Source organism: Brachyistius frenatus, unplaced genomic scaffold, assembly GCF_029030835.1.
Source record: "Brachyistius frenatus isolate BFR_SWC_R1_liver_20210118 unplaced genomic scaffold, ASM2903083v1 Contig_7, whole genome shotgun sequence".
Taxonomy (NCBI): Eukaryota; Metazoa; Chordata; class Actinopteri; family Embiotocidae; genus Brachyistius; species Brachyistius frenatus.
The window spans coordinates 5,757,258-5,777,459 of NW_027210606.1; the positions used below are offsets into that span (position 1 = coordinate 5,757,258).

At 43.2% G+C, this 20,202-nt stretch overlaps 1 protein-coding gene across 10 annotated transcripts in view; it reads right to left on the bottom strand.

Moving 5' to 3' along the window:
* fat1a (FAT atypical cadherin 1a) overlaps positions 1-20,202 on the bottom strand; it is a 77,960-nt gene that overhangs the window by 13,651 nt on the left and 44,107 nt on the right. For all 10 annotated transcript variants that reach the window (XR_011310544.1, XR_011310542.1, XR_011310543.1 and 7 more), the window contains 10 exons: positions 16,948-17,223; positions 16,442-16,652; positions 11,857-15,930; positions 11,049-11,245; positions 10,771-10,924; positions 9,018-9,251; positions 4,227-4,613; positions 3,227-3,441; positions 935-1,072; positions 556-699 (listed from right to left, as the gene is read on the bottom strand). Coding sequence is in view for 7 of the 10 variants with exons in the window: in XM_069689186.1 (XP_069545287.1) it covers positions 556-699; positions 935-1,072; positions 3,227-3,441; positions 4,227-4,613; positions 9,018-9,251; positions 10,771-10,924; positions 11,049-11,245; positions 11,857-15,930; positions 16,442-16,652; positions 16,948-17,223 (6,030 nt within the window). In the remaining 3 variants the exon portion in view is untranslated. The remainder of the gene's footprint in view (positions 1-555; positions 700-934; positions 1,073-3,226; positions 3,442-4,226; positions 4,614-9,017; positions 9,252-10,770; positions 10,925-11,048; positions 11,246-11,856; positions 15,931-16,441; positions 16,653-16,947; positions 17,224-20,202) is intronic.

Sequence of the window (20,202 nt, forward strand, 5' to 3'; positions counted from 1 at the left end):
CAACGTGTGCTGTGCCTCCACACAGAATCTCTTAACTTTTTGATTTTCTGAACCGTCAGGAAAATTGGAAACGAATCATCTTCCCTCCAACCTTTCATTGGGTTTTTTTTTCTCATTTTCTTGGTCTCCAAAACCGTAATACGAGTGCATTTCCTTTTCAATTCCATCCTTACAGTTTCACTCACTCCAGTCAGCCACGCTTCATCAGCTTAGTATCTTGCATATTCCCACTGTCCATCACTCCTCCCTTACGGTCTTGTCCTCCCATCCCTTATCTAAATTCTTATACTTAAGATGCAGCTTCTGTCTTTCGACCCCCCCCCCCTCTCGTCTTTCCTCTCCTCATTCCTGCTTTTGCTCCGTCCTCCGACTTGCTTCTTGACATTCTAGTTGCACAGTCTCCCATTATTTCTCCCTGTTAATCCGTCTCCCTGTGTCCACTGTAATCTCCCCCCCGCTTGCACCTCCTCCTCCTCTCTTTCTTCCTTTTCATCTACTTCATTCTCCCTCTGCCTCTAATCAGGTACCCGCGCTGACCCCCTTTTCCCCTGTCACCTGGATGATGAGGCTGTAGTTGGCCTGGGAGAAGAGGGGCGGGTTATCATTGACGTCTGAGATGTCAATGTTGATCACGGTGCTGCTGGAAAGAGGGGGCACCCCGTTGTCTGAGGCTACCACCGTCAGAGTGTACCCGGATGTCTGAGGGAAAGAGAGAGAGAGAGAGACAGAGAGAGACACAGAGAGAGAGAGAGAGAGAGAATTACCATACATCGGCGAACCTGCTTTTGTAAGCAATGCAGCGGAGATCGGTAAACAAACTTCACTATTAGGCCTGACATGACTCCGATTGGATTCTGCACCGAGTGCAATTAGTACCTCGGCGGATTAAACTGTACGTCAGCATTGTATCTGTTGTATCTGCTGTTTCTCTTACTCTCTCTCTGTCCAGCTGGCGACCAACTTTGAGCTCCCCTCTGAGCGGATCGATGGTGAAGGGGCTGCCTTGGTTGCCGTCCACAATGGAGTACCGCACTTGATCGTACGAAGGCCCGTCGAAATCCTCAGCCATCACCTGTTAATCAGTTAAACATGAACACCAAAATTAATCAATCGGCAATACTTGAAGAGGGGTTGCTTGTATGCGAACATATTCTGTAAAAAAACTGTTTTCTCAATCACCCTCGCACCATGATCAATGGGTTCCCGAATGAGCACAGAGTTACCTGCCAAATTTAAAAGGTCCTATTTTGTATAAATCCTGATTTCTATTTCTTGTTTCTATTATCATAAAGCGGTTACAGGCGCTACATAAATGCAGTCAAAACGCTCGGTTCACGGAGGAATGCAGCAGACCGTATTCAGCAACTGTGCTGGCGGTGACATAAATTCCGCTCACTCAAAATGTCTTCATTGTGCGATGCAAGAAATCCAACCTGAGCCACCAGCGCGTCCGAACAAACACACATCTGTAGAATATTAATTGTAATCACATTTCAAACCGCCTCCACATTTGGTTTGAAACTGATTTGCAAAAATCTATTTTTTTTTTTTTAGGTTTGTTCAAAAGTCAATCCAGACATAATCTGGATATGTTTAAAAATAAAAAATAAAAAAAAATGATTTGGGCTGGCAGTCTCAACAAGGCCCGAGTCGACCAATAAGATCTGTTCGTCGATCGACCGATAGTTACTCAGCAGCTGTTTTTACTTAGAATTGAGGGTTAGGTTTACCAACTGGAAGACTTTTTTCATTATGTTATCATTAAAACTACTAATTGATTTATTGAGAATACGCGATTAATCGATATACAAAATAATCATTAGATGTAGCTTTACTCTTGAAATATCATACAATCTGCATACAACAACCTTTACCTTCTCCTTTTCACCTTCCTCCCACACACGCATGTACTAAAAATACACATCCGAACAGTCTTAAAACCCACCAACCGTCAAATATCGAAAGGGATCCCCGGGGAAATCAGCAGACAGAGGAGATTTACAAGTATGAGACAACGGCAGGTATTAAAATCAAATTTTGCGATGGATAATTTATATTCAAGGACATTAGACACACAGATAAATGGCCGTAAGGAGGGGTCTTTTATGAGGGCAAGGAGACCGGATGGGCAGCAGAGGTAGAATGGAGAAGGATGGGAGTGAAAATCTTACTTGGAAAGGTAGAAAATCCTTATCTTGGATAAAAGCTTAATGAGTCAAATGACTTTTAATTAAACTGTTTGAGCATATGCGTCATATAGTGCACAAGAACAGGGGTTCAGTGAGCATGACGAGCATTGGTCCTAATTTAGCTGTTCCACCAGATGGTGATTTGCCACAGGTGCAGATATGTGATAGTGTGTTCAGTGAATAATGGGCAGAGAGCAGAAAGGCTGTGAGCAAGTAAATGAACAACTGATTAATAAGGGGAATGAAATGACAGATTTTGCTGGAGGTAAGTTATAGCAAAATTATGCAACTTCTTTTTAACCTTCAAAAAGCAGCCTCAATATCCCAAACACCTGTTCTGGCATTATTTTACTCAATTAAATATCCTGCAAAAAGCGCGCAACGATTTACAGCTATCTATAACAATAAGATAGCTCGGTATTCTCTGTACGTACATTACTGCTGAGGTGACAAGATCGAAGACGAGCGATCTTCCCTAAAGGTGGTCTATAGCGGTATTCATTGACATTTTCTGAAAGCCCCAAGTTCAAGAGTTGCGACGTGATGTTTTCAGAAATGTCGGCGGACATGGACGTTGTTCGTTGGAAAGCGAGTCAATAAATTATAATTTCGTGCGTATAGAGTTTGCCTTCATAATTTCATTGTTCGTGTTCCCAATGACCTCAGCTTTTCCCGTTTTTCATTACACTTCTGTGGCTTCCTGACGCTGTCCATGTTGTCGTTGATCAGCAGCTGCGTTGTCACGATTTAACCACCTGAACGCCAACAATGCTGCACTGACGACTTCCCATGTTGTAACCGTGAGCTCACGAGTGCCATTTAAGGGCAGCATAATATCAGCCGGCTTGCTATGCCGTGTATTGTTGCACTCGCTTGATGTTTGGCAGTGTTAGCCAATGTGTCGACTCAATATGTTTCATCGTCGTCTCTTCGGTTTTCAAACCCTTCCGCTTGTCAATCAAGCCCCACCCTCCCCCCTCCCCCACAAAAAGCGCTTGCTCCCTATAAAACATGTCCCTAAAGACAAGCATTCTTACCGCCATCACAGTCTTCCCCAGCTCAGTGTCCTCGCTGATGACGGCTGTGTAGACGTCCTGGCTGAAGACAGGTTTGTTGTCATTGACATCAGTCAGGTTGATGTTCACGGTAGCCATGTCACTGAGCGGTGGGGAGCCGCCATCTGTAGCCTCTAACGTAATGTAGTATTCATGAGAGACCTCGTAGTCCAACGGCTCGATCACAAAGATGTCACCTGAGGACAAACACACGGCGGTTTGGATGTTTTCTGTGTATCAAAACAATCCTGTGATACCAAAGTACATCATGAATAAAAAATAAAAAAATCAATGAGGTGACAACCACTGCTTTTTTTTTTTAATGATTTTGTGTTGTATTTGCAGCACTGTTTTGTAGAGAAGTAATTCGTTGCAAATAGGTTCTTCTTTGTTCTCAGATCATACATTTTTTTTCAACCAGTTTATGATTCTAAATGCAAATATTTTAATCTCAACACACATGTAACTAAGTCAAATCATCATCCGTCACCGACGCTCATTTGACATTCAAAAATGACGCTGGGCTTTGCCGTGCTGTCGTACAGCAAATCTTATGGCGAGAAACTAAAACCGTTGCTCTTATTTTCTTTGGTGTTGCATTGCAGTGATGCAGGTCGGCAATCACGGCCCAGCCTGAAATAAACCAGGATGTTGTTATATAATTCACGCCAAATTCACTGAGAGCCGAGAAAAGTTATTTTGCGGATTTTTTTTGTCTGTAAGTATTCCCACATATGTAAAGGTGTCTTGTTCCCATGGCAACTCCGCTTAATAGTGTTAGGACTGCAAAACAGTGTTGAGACAGGACAATGTGATGATGAGTATAAAATAAAGTATATTTTATCGACATAGGCATCATGGTGGTGATTGGAAACTGTAATCTAATTTAGAAAAATGATTGAAAGCATTTTAATTCAATGTGGAATTTAGTCGGGCAGATTTTATTCACTTAAAAAGTAAGTAGAAACTTGAGTACACGTACCAGTGCGCGGGTCCACGCTGAACATGCCATGCTCATTGCCGCTGATGATGCTGTAAGAGATCTCTCCGTTGGTGTCTGCGTCCCGGCTGGCCGCCTGCACTCTGAGCACCTGATTGCCGACGGTCACGTCCTCAGACACGGTGGCTGTGTATTCTCGGTGCTCAAACACCGGCGGGTTGTCGTTGATGTCCAGGACGGAGACCACCACCTGGCACTGAGAGGACAGTCGTGGCGAGCCCTGGTCACTGGCACGGGCCTTCAGCTCATACACCGACTGCACCTCGCGGTCCAGGGGGCGCTCCAGGATCATTACGCCGGTGTGCTCGTCGATTGAGAAAAATCCATCGGCAGACTCGACCAATGAGTAGAGGATGTCGCTGTTGAGACCTGGAACGACGAAATAAAGGCCTACTTAGCTTCTTTTTTTTTTCTTTTGGAAACATGAATGTTTTTGTTTCCTTTTTGGCAACATATTCCTATTCGTTCTGATATGACACTTTTCAGTTTACAACTTGTTTGAGTGTCATGTCGCTTGTCCTCCCACCTCTCAGCCATTAAGCTGGTGACAAAAACCATTATCATCCACAATAAGATTGATGGCCACATCCACAGAAATACTCCCTTTAAGTACAAGGCGTTTGGAAGCATATTGATTCGTATATTGATGAATTGATTCTCGAATGATTAAAACCATCCCCTTCTATCCTCAATCCAAAACATCCATCTTTCACACAGCCTCCGATAAACAGGAGCTGTAAACGTCTAATTCATGCCATCCTCATAACTCACGTCCTCCCACAAGCAAAGACGGTCCCAGAAACAAGACAGAGACGGATCACAATAATAATCATAATGCTTTCCTGCAGGTGGCCCCCATTTGGAATACACCATTATATTCCCATTTATCAGGTAAGTGCCCCCCCCCCCCCCGTCCTCTGTGGATCTCATTATCATGCTGGAGAGACTCCCGCGAGGAACCCTGCTTATGTGGTTTCTCATCATTTTCATCTGGTCGGATCATCCTTGAGACAATTGTTTAATGTTGGTTAAGTGAATTGTGTTGAATTATGATTGGGTCTATTGCATTATACACAGATGTTTACAATTGTGCGCTAATCTCAGTCCCGTGGCTAGGTTGTTTAATATGAAAGAATAGCTTCATCAATAAGTCGATTCACAAAAAAGTATTAAGATACTTCTTACATCACCTTCAGCTCGCGAAAATCACAACTATTTTGCCGTTTTCTAAAATTCGAAAGATATGCTAATGAGAATGATTATTAATTAGTCATTTCAGACCCCACGATCTTTAAATAGTACTCGCGCCCATAGACATGTTGATCTTAAAGTGAGATGTGGTCCGGGGGCATTGTTGTTGCATTGCTACCTTAAGGTAGCAGGGAAATATTGACCAACAAAAAGCTGGTCTCAAGTCAACAGCACGATACTTCACTGATATTTTAGGGGCACGGTATAAAGAGAATAATATGTTAACATCTGCTGGCGCACAATGCGTGTAAAGTTCGTTTGTTACACAGCGGCATGCAGCAGCGCACAAACATGCAAAAGATTAAAAATAAAAAGATTACTGTTGTGTACATCAGTCGGCTTAATCTGTACAAGAGCAGATCCGTTTCCTCTACAGAGAAATCTTCTTTCCTGCTGTTTGAAAAATATGCCATTATAATAGCAATCTCCAAGTGCACCCTGAATTTTTACAGGAATGGGAGGTGACACTCTGATTGGATTATTCATGAGACTAAGTACAAGCCCTTCGAACCATGCGCCTTACTTCGTACTTTTATTATCTATCGTGAATTTAGCAAAAGTGTTCTGTGATGTTACGAAAAGCAAACACTAACTGCACACCAGCCTTTATCGGAGGCCGATTTCATTTGGGACAGATGGGCTGGTATTTTAGAACATCTTTCAAGATGCTTTCGGTGGCGAGTTTGTGAAGAATATTTTAGAATCTGGCACACAACAAGACTGACAAAGCGGAAAATGATTAAATTCATCCACAGCGGAGCGACATTAGAAACTGAAGAAAAGCAGCAAAGCAAAGGGCAAAGAGAGACACCGGGATCCAGGTGGAGTGATAAAGGACAAAGCGGAATCAGAGAAGGAATTTAGAAGCTTACAGCAGATCAAGGTCACCAGTCTGGGTCTGCTTCAGAATCATTCCACACTGATAAGTGCTGTCTCTCAGAGATTGGAAAGTGGGCTGAACTGGGGAGCAGCGATGTGGGTAAGTATCAAACATCGTAGGGGGATCGTAGGGGCTGTGGTACACAGCAATCAATGCCAAGAATGAGTTCACTCGGAGATATCCAGAGTCAAATATGGGAGATAAAGCAACTCTTTTCTCTTAGGAGGAGGGTTACATTAGATTTTTGCATTTTGATGGTTGGCTGCAAAGACAGTTGACTGAAGCGAGCGACTGAGTGAACTGGGTCAAAGCTACGCGCCTTTTTTTTTTTTTTTTTTTTTGTACACTATATGTCTGCTCGGGACTTGCCAGCTGTGCTTGAAGCTTGCAACTAAATCACAAAATACTAGACAGACACACACACTTGCATACAAATAGAGACAGAAGCATGTGAGTGAGAGAAATACTGATCAAATCCGTCTCTGTTTGCACTCGGTGTAACTCTAAATAATTATTGCCCCAAGCTAAACTGCAGGGTGCAGCTTCTTTTCCCTCCACGCACCCTTTTCCTTAATATTCTAAATGTGACGCAAATTTGTTGCCAGCAAAGCCTCCGGAAGAAACCCCTTAATGCCAGCTCTTTCCTTTCACCACTTCACATTTCTTTCTCAGGGACTCAGTTCCAGCACCCCTTTCATTCTGTCAAGCTGTCAGTCCACTCGCACAAAAAAAAAAAAAAAAAAGAAGCAAAAAAGGGGGGTGGGAATAGGAAGAGACGCTGTCGATTCTCTGCCAGTTGACCGGCTAAAATGCTTGCTTAAGCTAGAGTGCCCTGCTTCGCTAAACTTGCAGAGCAATCTGGACCGGCAGGTCCGATACTTTCCTGGAAAAAAAAAAAAAAAAAAAAAAGCCCAGGAGTTTAAATGAATGTAAAACTGCGTGCTCTCAGGCCTCTCCGCGCGTGAGCCTCTCAGCGATCGGCAATGTTTGCCGAGAGGAGGAGATGCTCGAGATAAATAATGTGGCCCTGTGGCTTTGCACCAGGCAAATAGAAAACTGCAATCATCCCTTTTGAGAATTCAGCTTGAAGAGAGAAGAATTTCATTAGTGTGTAATGGAGCTTTTAATTTGAGGGGTTGATCATTCATGAAATTCCACATTTGTTATCCCTTCCTCTTGCCATTTAGTGTGATGCAGTTCCTCAATGGAAAGATGTGCTTATTGAGTCAGCGCTGAGCCATATATATATATATATATATATATATATATATATATATATATATATATATATATATATATATATATATATATATATATAAAACATAATGGCAAATACTATTTTCAATGTATATTTGTGAATCACCGTGATTGTGACTGGGAGTAATGCGCTGGGTTGCTGTTAATATTCTACAGCCATTTGTGAGCTTATTGTCTTATGATTAACGTTTTATTGCCTCAGCAGAATCGACAACTGAATTGAAACAGATTTACTTGAGAACTTCCAATGACTCTCAAGTTGATCTCCTGATACTTACTTAGTCAGTGCGCTGAGGCAGCAATGGTGCAGCACTAAAACATTTAAAAAATATTCTCCAAACAGGGAAAAATCAAGATCAAGACTGGATGAGCCGTATCTTACTGAGTTATAGTCAAGATGTTTATTTTAGCTGAACTAATGAGCAATAAGGGAGTTTCTGAGTTTTTCTATCTGAAATTTTCAATAATGACATTTTAAACATCTTGATAAGGGACTTAAGTGTTTCAAAATCCCAATCTTCTGTATAATTGACCATTCGCTTTCTTAAACTACAATTGTGCTGTTGAACTTTAGATGTCTCTACATGCTGAAACAGTGTGGGGCTGCAGAAACGCCGATACTCAGCATTCAAGGAGTTTGAAGGGGCGGTGTCTTTTTTTTAATTTTTTTTTTTTTAACACCTTTCCAAAACTGAAGTCACAGGAGCTGATGATCCACGTCTTCTTTATGGATCAGTGAAGACGAAAACGCTGACTTTCTGCCTGAGAACAGGTTCTTGATATTTAAGACTCTTTCCACTGGGTTCTTGTTTTAATACGAGTCAGCTGTGAACATTCTAAAAAGTTTTGTGGAAGACGGAGCTTTCGACCAACACGTGAAGCTAAAGTCAGTATAACGTGTCTATAGCTTCGTAAGCCGACCCTTGAGCCAACAAAATAGCCGATCACTGGCCGGAAATGAGAAGCCTTTGAGTCTACCCGCTGAAATTAAGAACCCGCTGTTTGATGATGACTATATCTGTCCTCTTATCACTGTAATATGCACGTGTGCTGTATGAGAACATAAAAGCTGGGCAGTTATGGCTTCAGATATGAGGCCCTCCTTGTTCCGCAGGTAATTAGCTTTAGATAAAGGGTTAAAGGTTTTTCACTAGATTTGCATTCACCATCTCAACAGAAAGAAAAAGAGAAGCAGTACAGCTGCCCCATTCTTTAACCAAACGGTTGTAGATTTTACATTTAGAAAACCGTCAGAGTGAATGAAAAAGAACCTTTCATAGTAGGTAAAGGTCTCACGCTACCCGTTTTTAGGTAATGGACTGATTTAGTTTCCTGTTCGAGCACATGGTCGTGGAAACAGTGTGCATGAGAGTAAAATTCCTCACCAGTATCGACATCATTTGCCAGCAGCTTTGCCACAAACGTGCCCGTCTCCGTGTTCTCAAACACCGTGAGGGTGTACGGATCGGACGAGAACTGCGGCGGGTTGTCGTTGACGTCCTCCACGGTGATGTGGATGTCGGCCTCGCAGTACCGCCCTCCTCCGTCCACCGCCCGCACTTTGAACCTGTACTCGTCCTTCTCCTCTCGGTCGAGCGGCTGCGAGGTCTTCAACTCCCCTGAAGGTAAGACGGAACAATGTTTAGAGAAATGCAAAAACACAGACAGACTTCTCGGGGGAGTAGATGCATGTGATTTACTAACCGAGGTTCAACATAGAAGCTGTTCCATTTTCCCACCGATATAAAATGTGTGTCAGCAATTAATCAAATATTGAGTTTCTGTTCAAGAGAACAAACCATGTAGACTGTACCGCACAATAACCCTCTTGTCTACTGTCGACTAACCAAGTTAAAAGCATCCAAAGAACTAATAGCTTTTAAGAGAGAGGAGAGAGGAATAAATGAATAATTGAAGCGGGAGAGGAGGGAGAGAATGGGGCGATGAAGGGAAACATCAGAGTTGGCAGCTAAGAGCAGCTTGGAAGTATCCTGGGATGCGAGGCAGCAAACATTCCCACAACCTCTCTGGAAAACTCCAGAGGAGCCTCTTGGCGGTCCTCATCAGCAATAATCCTACTTGTCTGCGCTGGGGAAAAAAAATGATAGTATCCCCTCTCCATAACGGTAGCTCTGCTGCTGGAAACTCAATATTGAGGTTTAGCAAAAGACAGCTGGATGGCATTGTTGCCTTATTGTCTGTCTTGGTGGCAGCCTCAAAATATTACAAGGGGTTCTTTGTGACAGCAGATGTGTTCCATAGTTGTTCAAATCTACTGGCTTAGTTTGATTTTTTTTTTTTTTTTTTTGTCCTTTCGTGTGTTTTGATTTGCATTTATTTTCAAAACAGGTTGGTTCTGATTAATGGGCATTATGTGTGTGTGTGTGTGTGTGTGTGTGTGTGTGTGTGTGTGTGTGTGTGTGTGTGTGTGTGTGTGTGTGTGTGTGTGTGTGTGTGTGTGTGTGTGTGTGTGTGTGTGTGTGTTTTTACTTTTCTCATCCTAGCAGCCAGATTGAGCGTGTGATTTAGAGGTTCTCCCAGATGAAATTATTTGCAGACGAGAAGTATAGCATCTATAAATTCAATACAAGTGTGCAGCTCTGTAGTTTAGTGCCAATGTGGGTCTTTCAGTTGCCCTGCAGGGAAATGTTCTTGGCTCTTTTAAAAGTGAATAAGTAAATAACAACTGGGCACGAGAAAACGATCCTGCCTCCGCCATGGCTGACAATGATTGAAACACACACAAAAACACACAAAAAGGAATAACATTTTGCAGTGGGATCACGACTCTCATGTAGAATGTAAAACCGCTGCCATGCTGAGCTGTCTGATTGATTTTGTGGCTCGAAGCAGAGGACCAAGAGTGTTTCATGAGAGATTTTAACACGAGTGTCCCACATACTGCTCCCTAATAATCAGAATAACCTCCAACACAGCCGGAATAAAATCTAACTCGATGTCTGCGGACACAGATGGCGTCATAAAGACAGAAAAGAGAAATGATTCATATAAAATCTATTATTCATGACTAGAGATGATTTTTTTTTTTTTTTTACTGACCACAATACATCGCACCATCGCTACTCTTTTTTACAGAACGGTATTTGAACAAAGGCTTGTTGCCACAGAGACACACACCTGTGTCAGAGTCAATGATGAACCATTCTGATCCAACTCCCTGCAGCTCAAAAGAGATTTTGGCGTTTGAGCGGATGTCGGCATCTGTGGCCGAGACCTGCAAGATGAGTCTGCCAGCAGGGGAGTCCTCCGGGACGCTTTCACTGTACACCGACTGGAGGCCAGATGGAGCAAGAGGAAAATGAAAAGAGGAGTAGAAATAAAAGTGAATATCATGACGAAACGAGCGCCAACAAAACGGAGATCAAGAGCTGGGGTTACAACACAGTAGGGTTTACCTCGTCGCAGACTGGGCTGTTGTCATTGGCGTCCAGCACTTTGACCTCCACGACAGCTTTGGCAGTGAAGATGCCGTCACTAGCAGTGATGTTAAGGAGATAATTGTCCTTCTCTTCACGGTCCAAAGGCTTCCTGACAGATACCTTCCATTCATTCTGAATGTGTTCGATGGCAAATTGGCCGAGAGGGTCGCCTCCTGTTTGGTGTTAAAAGGAAAAATACCACTTCAGCATGACAAACAACTCCGGAGCAGGAAGCAGCCTGAGTCATTAAAAACACACAAGGATAAGGAGCTGCCCTCAATTTTAATCTGTATTCCACTAAATATAAATGATTAATCACGGATAGGATCATTTGTGTGTTCACCGCTGCTTCACAAAGCATTTTATGTCTTATTGGTACAAAAGCAACACTGCAAACAAAGAAGTACGCATTAAGTGAAGATGGTGCTGGTTTGTGATTCCTCTCAATAGTTCCAGACTTGGCGTAGTTATGCACACTTGCTAATTAGCACCAGAGGAAGTATTTTCCCCCAGTTCATTTCAAAGCATTATTCAGATAATTATACATTTCTGTAGTACAATGACCTAAATATTTGCCTAGAACTCCTAACCTACACCTCCTAGACTCCTTGCAGATAACAGGACTGTGTAATGTTTCAAACATGAGATATTATCATCATATTAAGTGGCATAAAAGGATAATCACCCCCTAAGCTCTGTTTATGAAAAACGGTTACACAAAGGAGTAGAGAGTAAACTGTGGGCTTAGTAATTAGCTCTTTCACAAAATAATAAAAATGCTCACCTGTGATGAAGTAGTTCACTTGTTTATTAATCTCTTCAGAATCATCATCCGTGGTGCTGAGGATAGCAATCACCCCGCTGGGAGGAGGGTCATCTTCGCTGACTGTGCCTTTGTAGATCTCTGCGGTGAAGCGCGGTGGGTTGTCGTTCACGTCGGCTACCGTTACCTCCACTCTGGTGCCAGTAACATGTTGGACTTTGTCGCCCTGGTCTGCGGCCTGCACGGCGATCGTGTATTTGTTGATTTTTTCACGGTCTAGCTCCTTCAGGGTGGTCACCCATCCAGTTTCACTGTTAACAGCAAACAGCTCAGCGATCTCCTGCAAGTTCTGCTTGGGGTCGAGGCTGTAGACGACACGGCTGTTGGTTCCAGAGTCGTGGTCGATGGCTTTGACTTGAATAACTTGAGTCCCACTTGGCATGTTTTCCACTATGACCGCCTCATACGGGTCTGACTCGAAGACTGGCTTGTTGTCATTGACATCTTTCACCTGGATGTTTACACTTACTGACGCGACGATCTCATAATTCTCCTGTTTGATTTGGGCGAGCAGAGTAAGTTGGTACCATTTGGTCGTCTCATGGTCGAGGCTCTTCTGAAGCTTCAAGGCTCCACTATCTCCATCTACGACAAACACTTCATCTTCATTGCTCTCGGGAGTGTTGCCCTTCACGAGGCTGTAAACGACTGGCTGCTCACTCTCAGCCTGAATCACGTCTATCTCTGTGCCAATGGGAAGGTCCTCAGCAATCGTATAACGATAATGTGATTCAGCAAATTTGGGAATTGCCGTCTCCGGTGCGACAATCCTGATGTAAACCTGTACGACAGAATGTTTGGGTGGATTCCCAGTATCTTTTGCCTTCACAAAGAACGCATAGAGCTCGTTTTCAAGTCCAATTAGGCTCTCTTTGGTTATAATGACTCCAGAGTTTGGGTGGATTTCAAAGTTCTCTTCCACATTTTGAACATCGGCTTCAAATGAGTACTCAATGTCAGCATTGCTTCCCTCATCCATGTCTGAGGCAGCGATTTTAACCACAGAGGTTCCCCTTGGGACATCTGATGCAATAGTGGCTTTGTACTCAACTGCTCTGAATTGTGGGGCATTGTCGTTGGCATCGGTGAGAATGATGTTGACAACACAAAAGCCTACTTTCCCACCGCCGTCTTGAGCGATGAGGGAAATAGGAATAACCTTCTCGACTGTATTTTCTCGATCAAGGGTCTCCAGAGTGAAAATTTCTCCATTTTCATTGATAGAGAACTTGTCTTTTGCAAAGTCGTTGACAATCTGGTATGTTATTTTCCCGTAAATGCCTTCATCGTCATCTGTCGCCTTCGCCTCTGCTACCAAGGTACCCGTGGGTGAGTTTTCAATAAGCTCTGCCAAATAGTCCACCTGAGAGAAGATGGGGTTGTGGAAGTTGGCACCAATAACTGTTACCAAGACGACGGCTGAGCTTCTGAATACACCATCTGAAACTGACACATTAAGATTGTAACGGGGCTGCATTTGCGGCCTGCGATGGTTGGAAACGATGATGGCACCGGTTTGTTTGTTGATGGCGAAGTTCTGATCTTCGTTTCCAGATATAATTGAGAACTCCAACTTACTTGTGTCTGAGCTGTCGGCATCAGATGCCTGGACTTGGCTGACGAAATGTCCGCGTGGGGCCAATTCGCTGATATTGGTCTTGTAAGTGTGCTCTGTAAATACCGGAGCGTTGTCATTGAGATCGGTTACATCTATGGTCACGATGACATCACTGGAGAGGGCTGGGACTCCTCCGTCCACTACGCGGACTCTTAACTTGTGTTGCTGATTCTCTTCGTGATCAAGAACTTGAGCTGTAGAGATTACTCCTGTGTCACGGTCAATGGTAAAATAATCCGAACTCTTCCCCCTTTCCTCAACCAGCTGAAAGAACACTTCTTGGTTATTACCAGTATCAGAATCTTTGGCATCAACCTGCAGAACAGTTGTACCAATAGCAGAGGCCTCCGAAATATTGGCATAGTATGTATTTGACAGGAAAACGGGGGCGTTATCATTTACATCTTCCAGTATGATATCAACAAACACCTCAGAATGTGCTCCAGTTAGAGAGTCTGTGGCTCGTACGTTTAACTTATAGGCAGGATGTGTCTCAAAGTCCAAAGGCTGAATGACATGAATAACACCTGTGTTGAAATCAATCGAGAACTGTTTGAAAGGATCTCCCTCGGAGATGGTGTACACAATACGGGGGCCTTCAGAATCATTGGCCTGCACATGGAGCACAGGGGAGTGTAACGGAATATTTTCTGGGATTTCTATGCTGTAAAAAGGCTTCTCAAACACAGGCATGGCTTTGTTAACGACTGTAACAGGCACTTCCACTTCTGCCCAGAGAGCTGGTTCTCCATTATCTTCTGCCATAACAACGATGACAAAGTCTGTGTTGAGCGAGTCTTTCTCAAACTTCTTTTTGAGTGAGATTTCACCAGAGGGGGTGATTTGAAATTGCTCCTGATGTTCCTTTATGTGATAATGGATATCTGCATTTGAGCCTATGTCTTTGTCCACTGCCGTGACCTGTCGGATGACCTGGCCTTCCTCTGCATCCATCTGGACCAGGGCATGATAGGGAAGGTTCACAAACATAGGTGTGTTGTCGTTGACGTCTTCAACAGTCAAAGTTACTAAAACATGAGCCCCATCTTCAGATTTGTCCTCTCTGGTGACCTCAACAACAATATCGTACGTGTCCTGTGCTTCACGATCAAATGGAATCCCAGTGGTTGAGACAACTCCAGATGTGCGGCTGATTTCAAACCTGCTGTCAGGGTTCAAAATTTTATAGAACAAAGGCTCATTGACCTGGTTTCCAACAGCAGCAATGACTGCTAGTGTTTTCTTCTCAGAGGAATTTTCTTGGATGTAGGCTTTGTAGGACTCTCGGGTGAACTTCAGCTTGCTCTCCTTGTTTTCCTTTACAGTGATCTTCACTGTAGCAACAGCTGAAAATCTACCATCAGAGACCCGAACCTTTAATTCATATCTGCTCCTGAGCTGTGTGACATTCTGAATAGAGAGCATCCCTGTGATTGGATCAATTTTAAATTTATCGCCGATATTTCCCTCAGAGATGGAGAACAGAAGTTTGGAGTTAGGCCCGGAGTCTGAGTCTGTTGCATTGACTTGCATGACTTCTACCCCTTTGTAGGTGGGCACTATGACGGTTGTCTCGTACAGATCTTGGCTTAAAACTGGTGGGCAGTCATTAACGTCTATTACTTGAATGGTCACGTTGGCCGCCGTCTCTGCAAACAGTCGTGGCATTCCGAGATCGTGGACCTGGACTGTGAAGCGGAAAACAATCCTCTGTTCATAGTCCAAGGCAGTAGTGATTCTGATCGCTCCGGTGCTCGAGTCAATGGCGAAATAGTTATGTGCAAAGGGTTCGACGATTTGATAAATGAGCATCGAATTCTGGTCGCAATCAGCATCGGAGGCGTGGATGACAAACGGAGTGTTTGCTTGAGTCAGAACAACACTGTTGACGGGGGCCGACTCGCTGATCAGTCCTTTGAATTCCGGCTGGATGAAGACCGGAGCGTTGTCATTTTCATCCTTCAGATGAATCAGAAGTGTTGTGTTGCTGGAAAGGCCGGCCATGTTGGTGCCCTGAATGATAAGCTTGTACTGAGGAGTGGTCTCATAATCTAAAGCTTGCTGTGTCACAACCACTCCTGAGTTTGGGTTTATATCAAATGCATTGTTGATGTTTCCACCTTTTATCTGATAGAAAACAGACGACTGGCTGACGGCTGTGACCGAGCTCACAAAACTTCGTGGATGGGCCGATTCACTGACTTCTGCGGAGAACTCCTTTTTAGTGAATTTGGGGGCTGCATTGTCAGAAACTGTTACCACAATGTGTACAGTGGCTATAGTTGACAGTGGGGGTACTCCGTTATCAGATGCCTTCACGGTGAGTTCAAACGCTGTCTTGCTACTGCGATCTAGCTCTTTGGCGACTGTTATTGTCCCAAGAACAGGGTCAATAGCAAAGGAGTTTGCAAAATTTCCTATAAGAGAGGAAAGACAAAAGAAAAATATAATATTTTTCTGTACCAGGAAGGTGTGTTTGATGAGCATTTGAAATGTAAATATTTCCCCACTCTGTCACAGGTCATTCTGAGACCTAAGTTTTTCTCAAAACAAAGCAAGCTGCAATTCAGCCACATGAAGTCATCTCTGCTATTTTGAATATGCACGTGTCAAAAATCTAACCGTTTCTTGTTGTCATATAACAACTCATTGTAGGAGAAAAGCATCGTGGGAAACTCTGAGAGGGATCCGCCCATCTCCCACACATGTGGAGATCCTCTGTACAGTCTTCAATATTCTCCCTCACTTTGTAAAGTATTTCATTCATGATCAAGACCCTGTGGGCAGCAGTACTGATGACTCATGCATTTTGTATGAGCTGATTTCATATGCCGCATTCTACAATGAGAGCTTTGTGCTAACAGAAGAAGAAAAAAGTGGGGAAATTGTGGCTCAACATAGCCGCACAGTATCTAGGTGAGCATTCACCTGATTCGATGCTGTAGACAACCTCTGCGTTGTAGCCCTTGTCTTTGTCAAGAGATGTGACCTGGAGCACGGCCGAGCCTATGGCAGCGGATTCGAAGACATGGCCAGAGTAAGGCGTGCCTATAAACCACGGTGCATTGTCGTTGGTGTCATCCACGTTGACAATAACACGTACGAGGTTCCTCTTTACTGGAATGTCCTGGTCTCGAACCTAAAACAAAAGAAGAAGAAATCATGAAGAAAGAGAGACCGATAGAGAGGAAGAAGAGAAAGAAAACAGACATGAGCACGAGAACCCCTCAAGGGATAATTCATTCCTGAAGAAAAGCATAATTAAACAGCAGATTATTCATATTTTGAAAAACAAACAAGCTTATCATAATTTCATGGATGCGTATTTTTCTAATGTAGCAAACAATTCCCAAATAAAATATATTAAACCAAATGCAGGAACTTCTCCAACTGAACAAAGTATTGCTAATTTGTCAGTGTTCGCCGATTCCTACCATGACAGTGAGGATGTGACGATGCATGGTCTCATGATCCAGTCGCTCAGTGGTGTACAGGGTGCCGGTTCCCGGGTCGAGTCGGAACTTCCTCAGGCTAAAGGGATCGGTGCTGCTCAGGAGGGTAAAGGTCAGTTTGTTCTTCTCGTCTCTGTCCACAGCGCTGATCTGCAGGACCTCCGTCCCCGCTGGTTTGTCTTCAGGGACATTCACAACATAAACCTGCTGAGAGAACTGCGGCCGGTGGTTGTTGGTGTCAATGACACGGATAAGCACCTGGAGGAGACACATAAATGGGAGAAATTGCATTTTTTAAACCTGATGTGTATGCTATTTCTCAAATCATGCATGTGAAAATCATTTAGAGGTGATTATCAGAGCCATTTCTAATTCTGTCACTGTGTTGTAATAGCTGACATTTCAACTGGGTGGTTGAACCAGTCCAAAAAAAAAATCCAGTTTTACAAGTTAGTTCTGACAAGGTATTAATATAAAAAGCATAAAGATGGTCATTCTAAAGCAGTGCTAACCAACCAGGGTTAGGTTTCTAAACAGGTTAGGGTTAGGTTTTAGAGCTCGACTGATACTGGATTTTTGGGGCCGATACCAATATTAAGAAGTGAAAAAATTATTGACATAACGGCGGATATTCTTCACATATACACTGTGTATTCCGTTTCTATAAACACATTTCTTTGCAATGATCCCTCAAATCGGGTTACTTAACACTTGTGACAGAGATGTAATGAAGGCAGGATCATTTACTGTTATTATTCAGTTACTTGTTCACATTGACATCAGTGCACCGAAACAGTTAGCCTTGCTGGGATTTCAATAATTATAAAGACAAAAATAAATAGAACCCAATTGCCTCCAAGTAATAAACCGTAGTATTTCTTTCTGCATTATGTTCTGTAAAAAACGTTTTCATGTCGGCACATATATTGGCCGGGGTCTATGAGGTTTACATGTGAGAATACATGACTGACTGCAACAACCCAGTGATCTGAATACTTACGTGACTGGAAATCCATTTGATTGTTTTAAACAAGAATGTAATGAACAAACCACAAATGTCCCAGTAAATTATTGAAAATAACATAGCTGTGGTAAATGCAGCAAAAACAAGTTCAGTACACTAAAGTGGTCGAAAGGCTTGTTAATGATACTTTTATCTTTATTTTCAGTCCTTTGGGTATTTCAGTCAGTATATTTTGTCTGCACACAGAATATAAACTTTTCAAATACTTCTCCCAAGCATTGTAATAATAAGAAGCACTGTGTTAATTGCCGTAGTCGACACATATGAAGGCAAAAGAAAAATTTTAGTTGAACAGCTACTTGATGCTTCGAAGAGTGAAAACAACAAATCAATGCTGAAATACAAACAATGCATCTAAATGAACTGTGAGCAATGTACAGTACAGGAACAGGTGGGTAAAATGAGAGTACAACTGTGGAGCAGTAAAAAGGACAGGTCCAGTGATATAAAGCTGTGATGCAACTTGGAGGATAGTTAAACATGTTTTCTTCGTGGTCCTCTTGTTGCAGATGAAACATTTTGCTAATTTCTTCGCAAACTGCTGTCAAAATCCATGAAACTCATTTCTACACATTTGTGCTTCTTGCTTTGGAGAGCTAAAAAACTGCAGTTGCTGTGGTTTTTTTTTTTTTTTTTTTTCTCCACACACAACAAAGAATATAACATCCCCAAACTGTAAAATTCCACTGGGAGCATGTTTTATCAACACCAGCCACTGGTCTACTGGACTTCCGACAGAGGATTATGGAGAGCTGCTGGAATGCCATCTCTGCTTCCCAGACCAGCCAGGGGTTTCTACCCTTGCCAAACATGGGGAACAAAGGGATCAGCCCAGATTAGACACCTGCATACCAGACACCAGGGGGTGATGTCCCGTAAGGAAAAGCTCCACACCGGGCAATTTGGTGCAGGATGACTGAAGTGGGGGCCACAGACACCAAAGCTCTGACCAGGTTGACAGCTCACAAGCTGACCAGGGTTTGTCAGATCTTTGGTCAAAACAAGAGCTCGCTGTTGTTTGTAGTCATAATACGGTTTGTTGAGCGCCATGGGCCTATATCAGAGACAAATATAGACTCAACCTGACAGGACTGATAACATTTACAATCTGCTTTGCACTGTGATGTTGGCAGTGCTGCCGAAGCTCACAGATGTCATCTTGCAGGGGGGACCGCTGGGCTGCATGCTGTCTGTTGGTGCTGCAATCTGGCTGTTTGCCACAAGTCATATGTCCTGAGCGACCCATGTCACACTGCTAATCAGGACATGTAATGTAAAATAAATAGACTTTGCTAATGCGATGCTAACTCTGCAAAAAAGCACATGAAACCAGCGCCTCTGGGTGTGTGTGTTGCACTCTCACAAATGTGACAGTCTATCTCATTCTGAGCATGTCTTCTCATGTCACGCCAGACATCATATAGCACCATCTTTTACACACACACACACACACACACACACACACACACACACACACACACACACACACACACACACACACACACACACACACACAAAATGTGCATTTCCACACAGGCATCCACACCAAGGCGTCTCAATCTGGCCAGCGTCAGATCTTGTGAATAGTGAGTAAGGTGGCTGATAGTGCTGTCACGGAGCAGAAAGGAATAGAGCCCGGTCAGTAGTGTGTACATCTATCCCCAATGTCCCATTTCATATGGTTTAGAAAGCACACAAAAGGCTATTCACCCCCCCACACCCCACATATTCACACAAACCTGCCTCTTCCTTTGCAAGCAGCCTCTACAACACTTCAAAGCAACTTTGCCCCCCAAACATCACAAAGCAGCATGATACAGCCTGACTGCAGCAGAAATGCTGGCGGAGAGGCAAACTCTGTAGTCTTTGTATAGGTCTTCCTCTGGGATCGGTGAAGAGGAACCAGATTGGGACTGAGACACCGAAGTGACAGATGGAGATACTAAAGGGGAAAAAAAAGTGCTGTGAGGCTGAGATGAGAGTGAGAAAGACAAGTGACAGTGGGAAAAAAAACAAAACAAAGAAAGCCAAGGGAAATGGTCAAATTTTGAAAAACAGGTTTTGGGTGAAAATGAAAGAAACGAACAAAAAATGTGGCTGGGAATAAAATGAAAAAAAATAAATAAATAAATAAAAAATCAGGAGAAACAGTCAGCTTTGATTCCAAAGGCAAGAATACACGTAAAAAAAAAAGAAAAAAAAAAAAAAGTTTG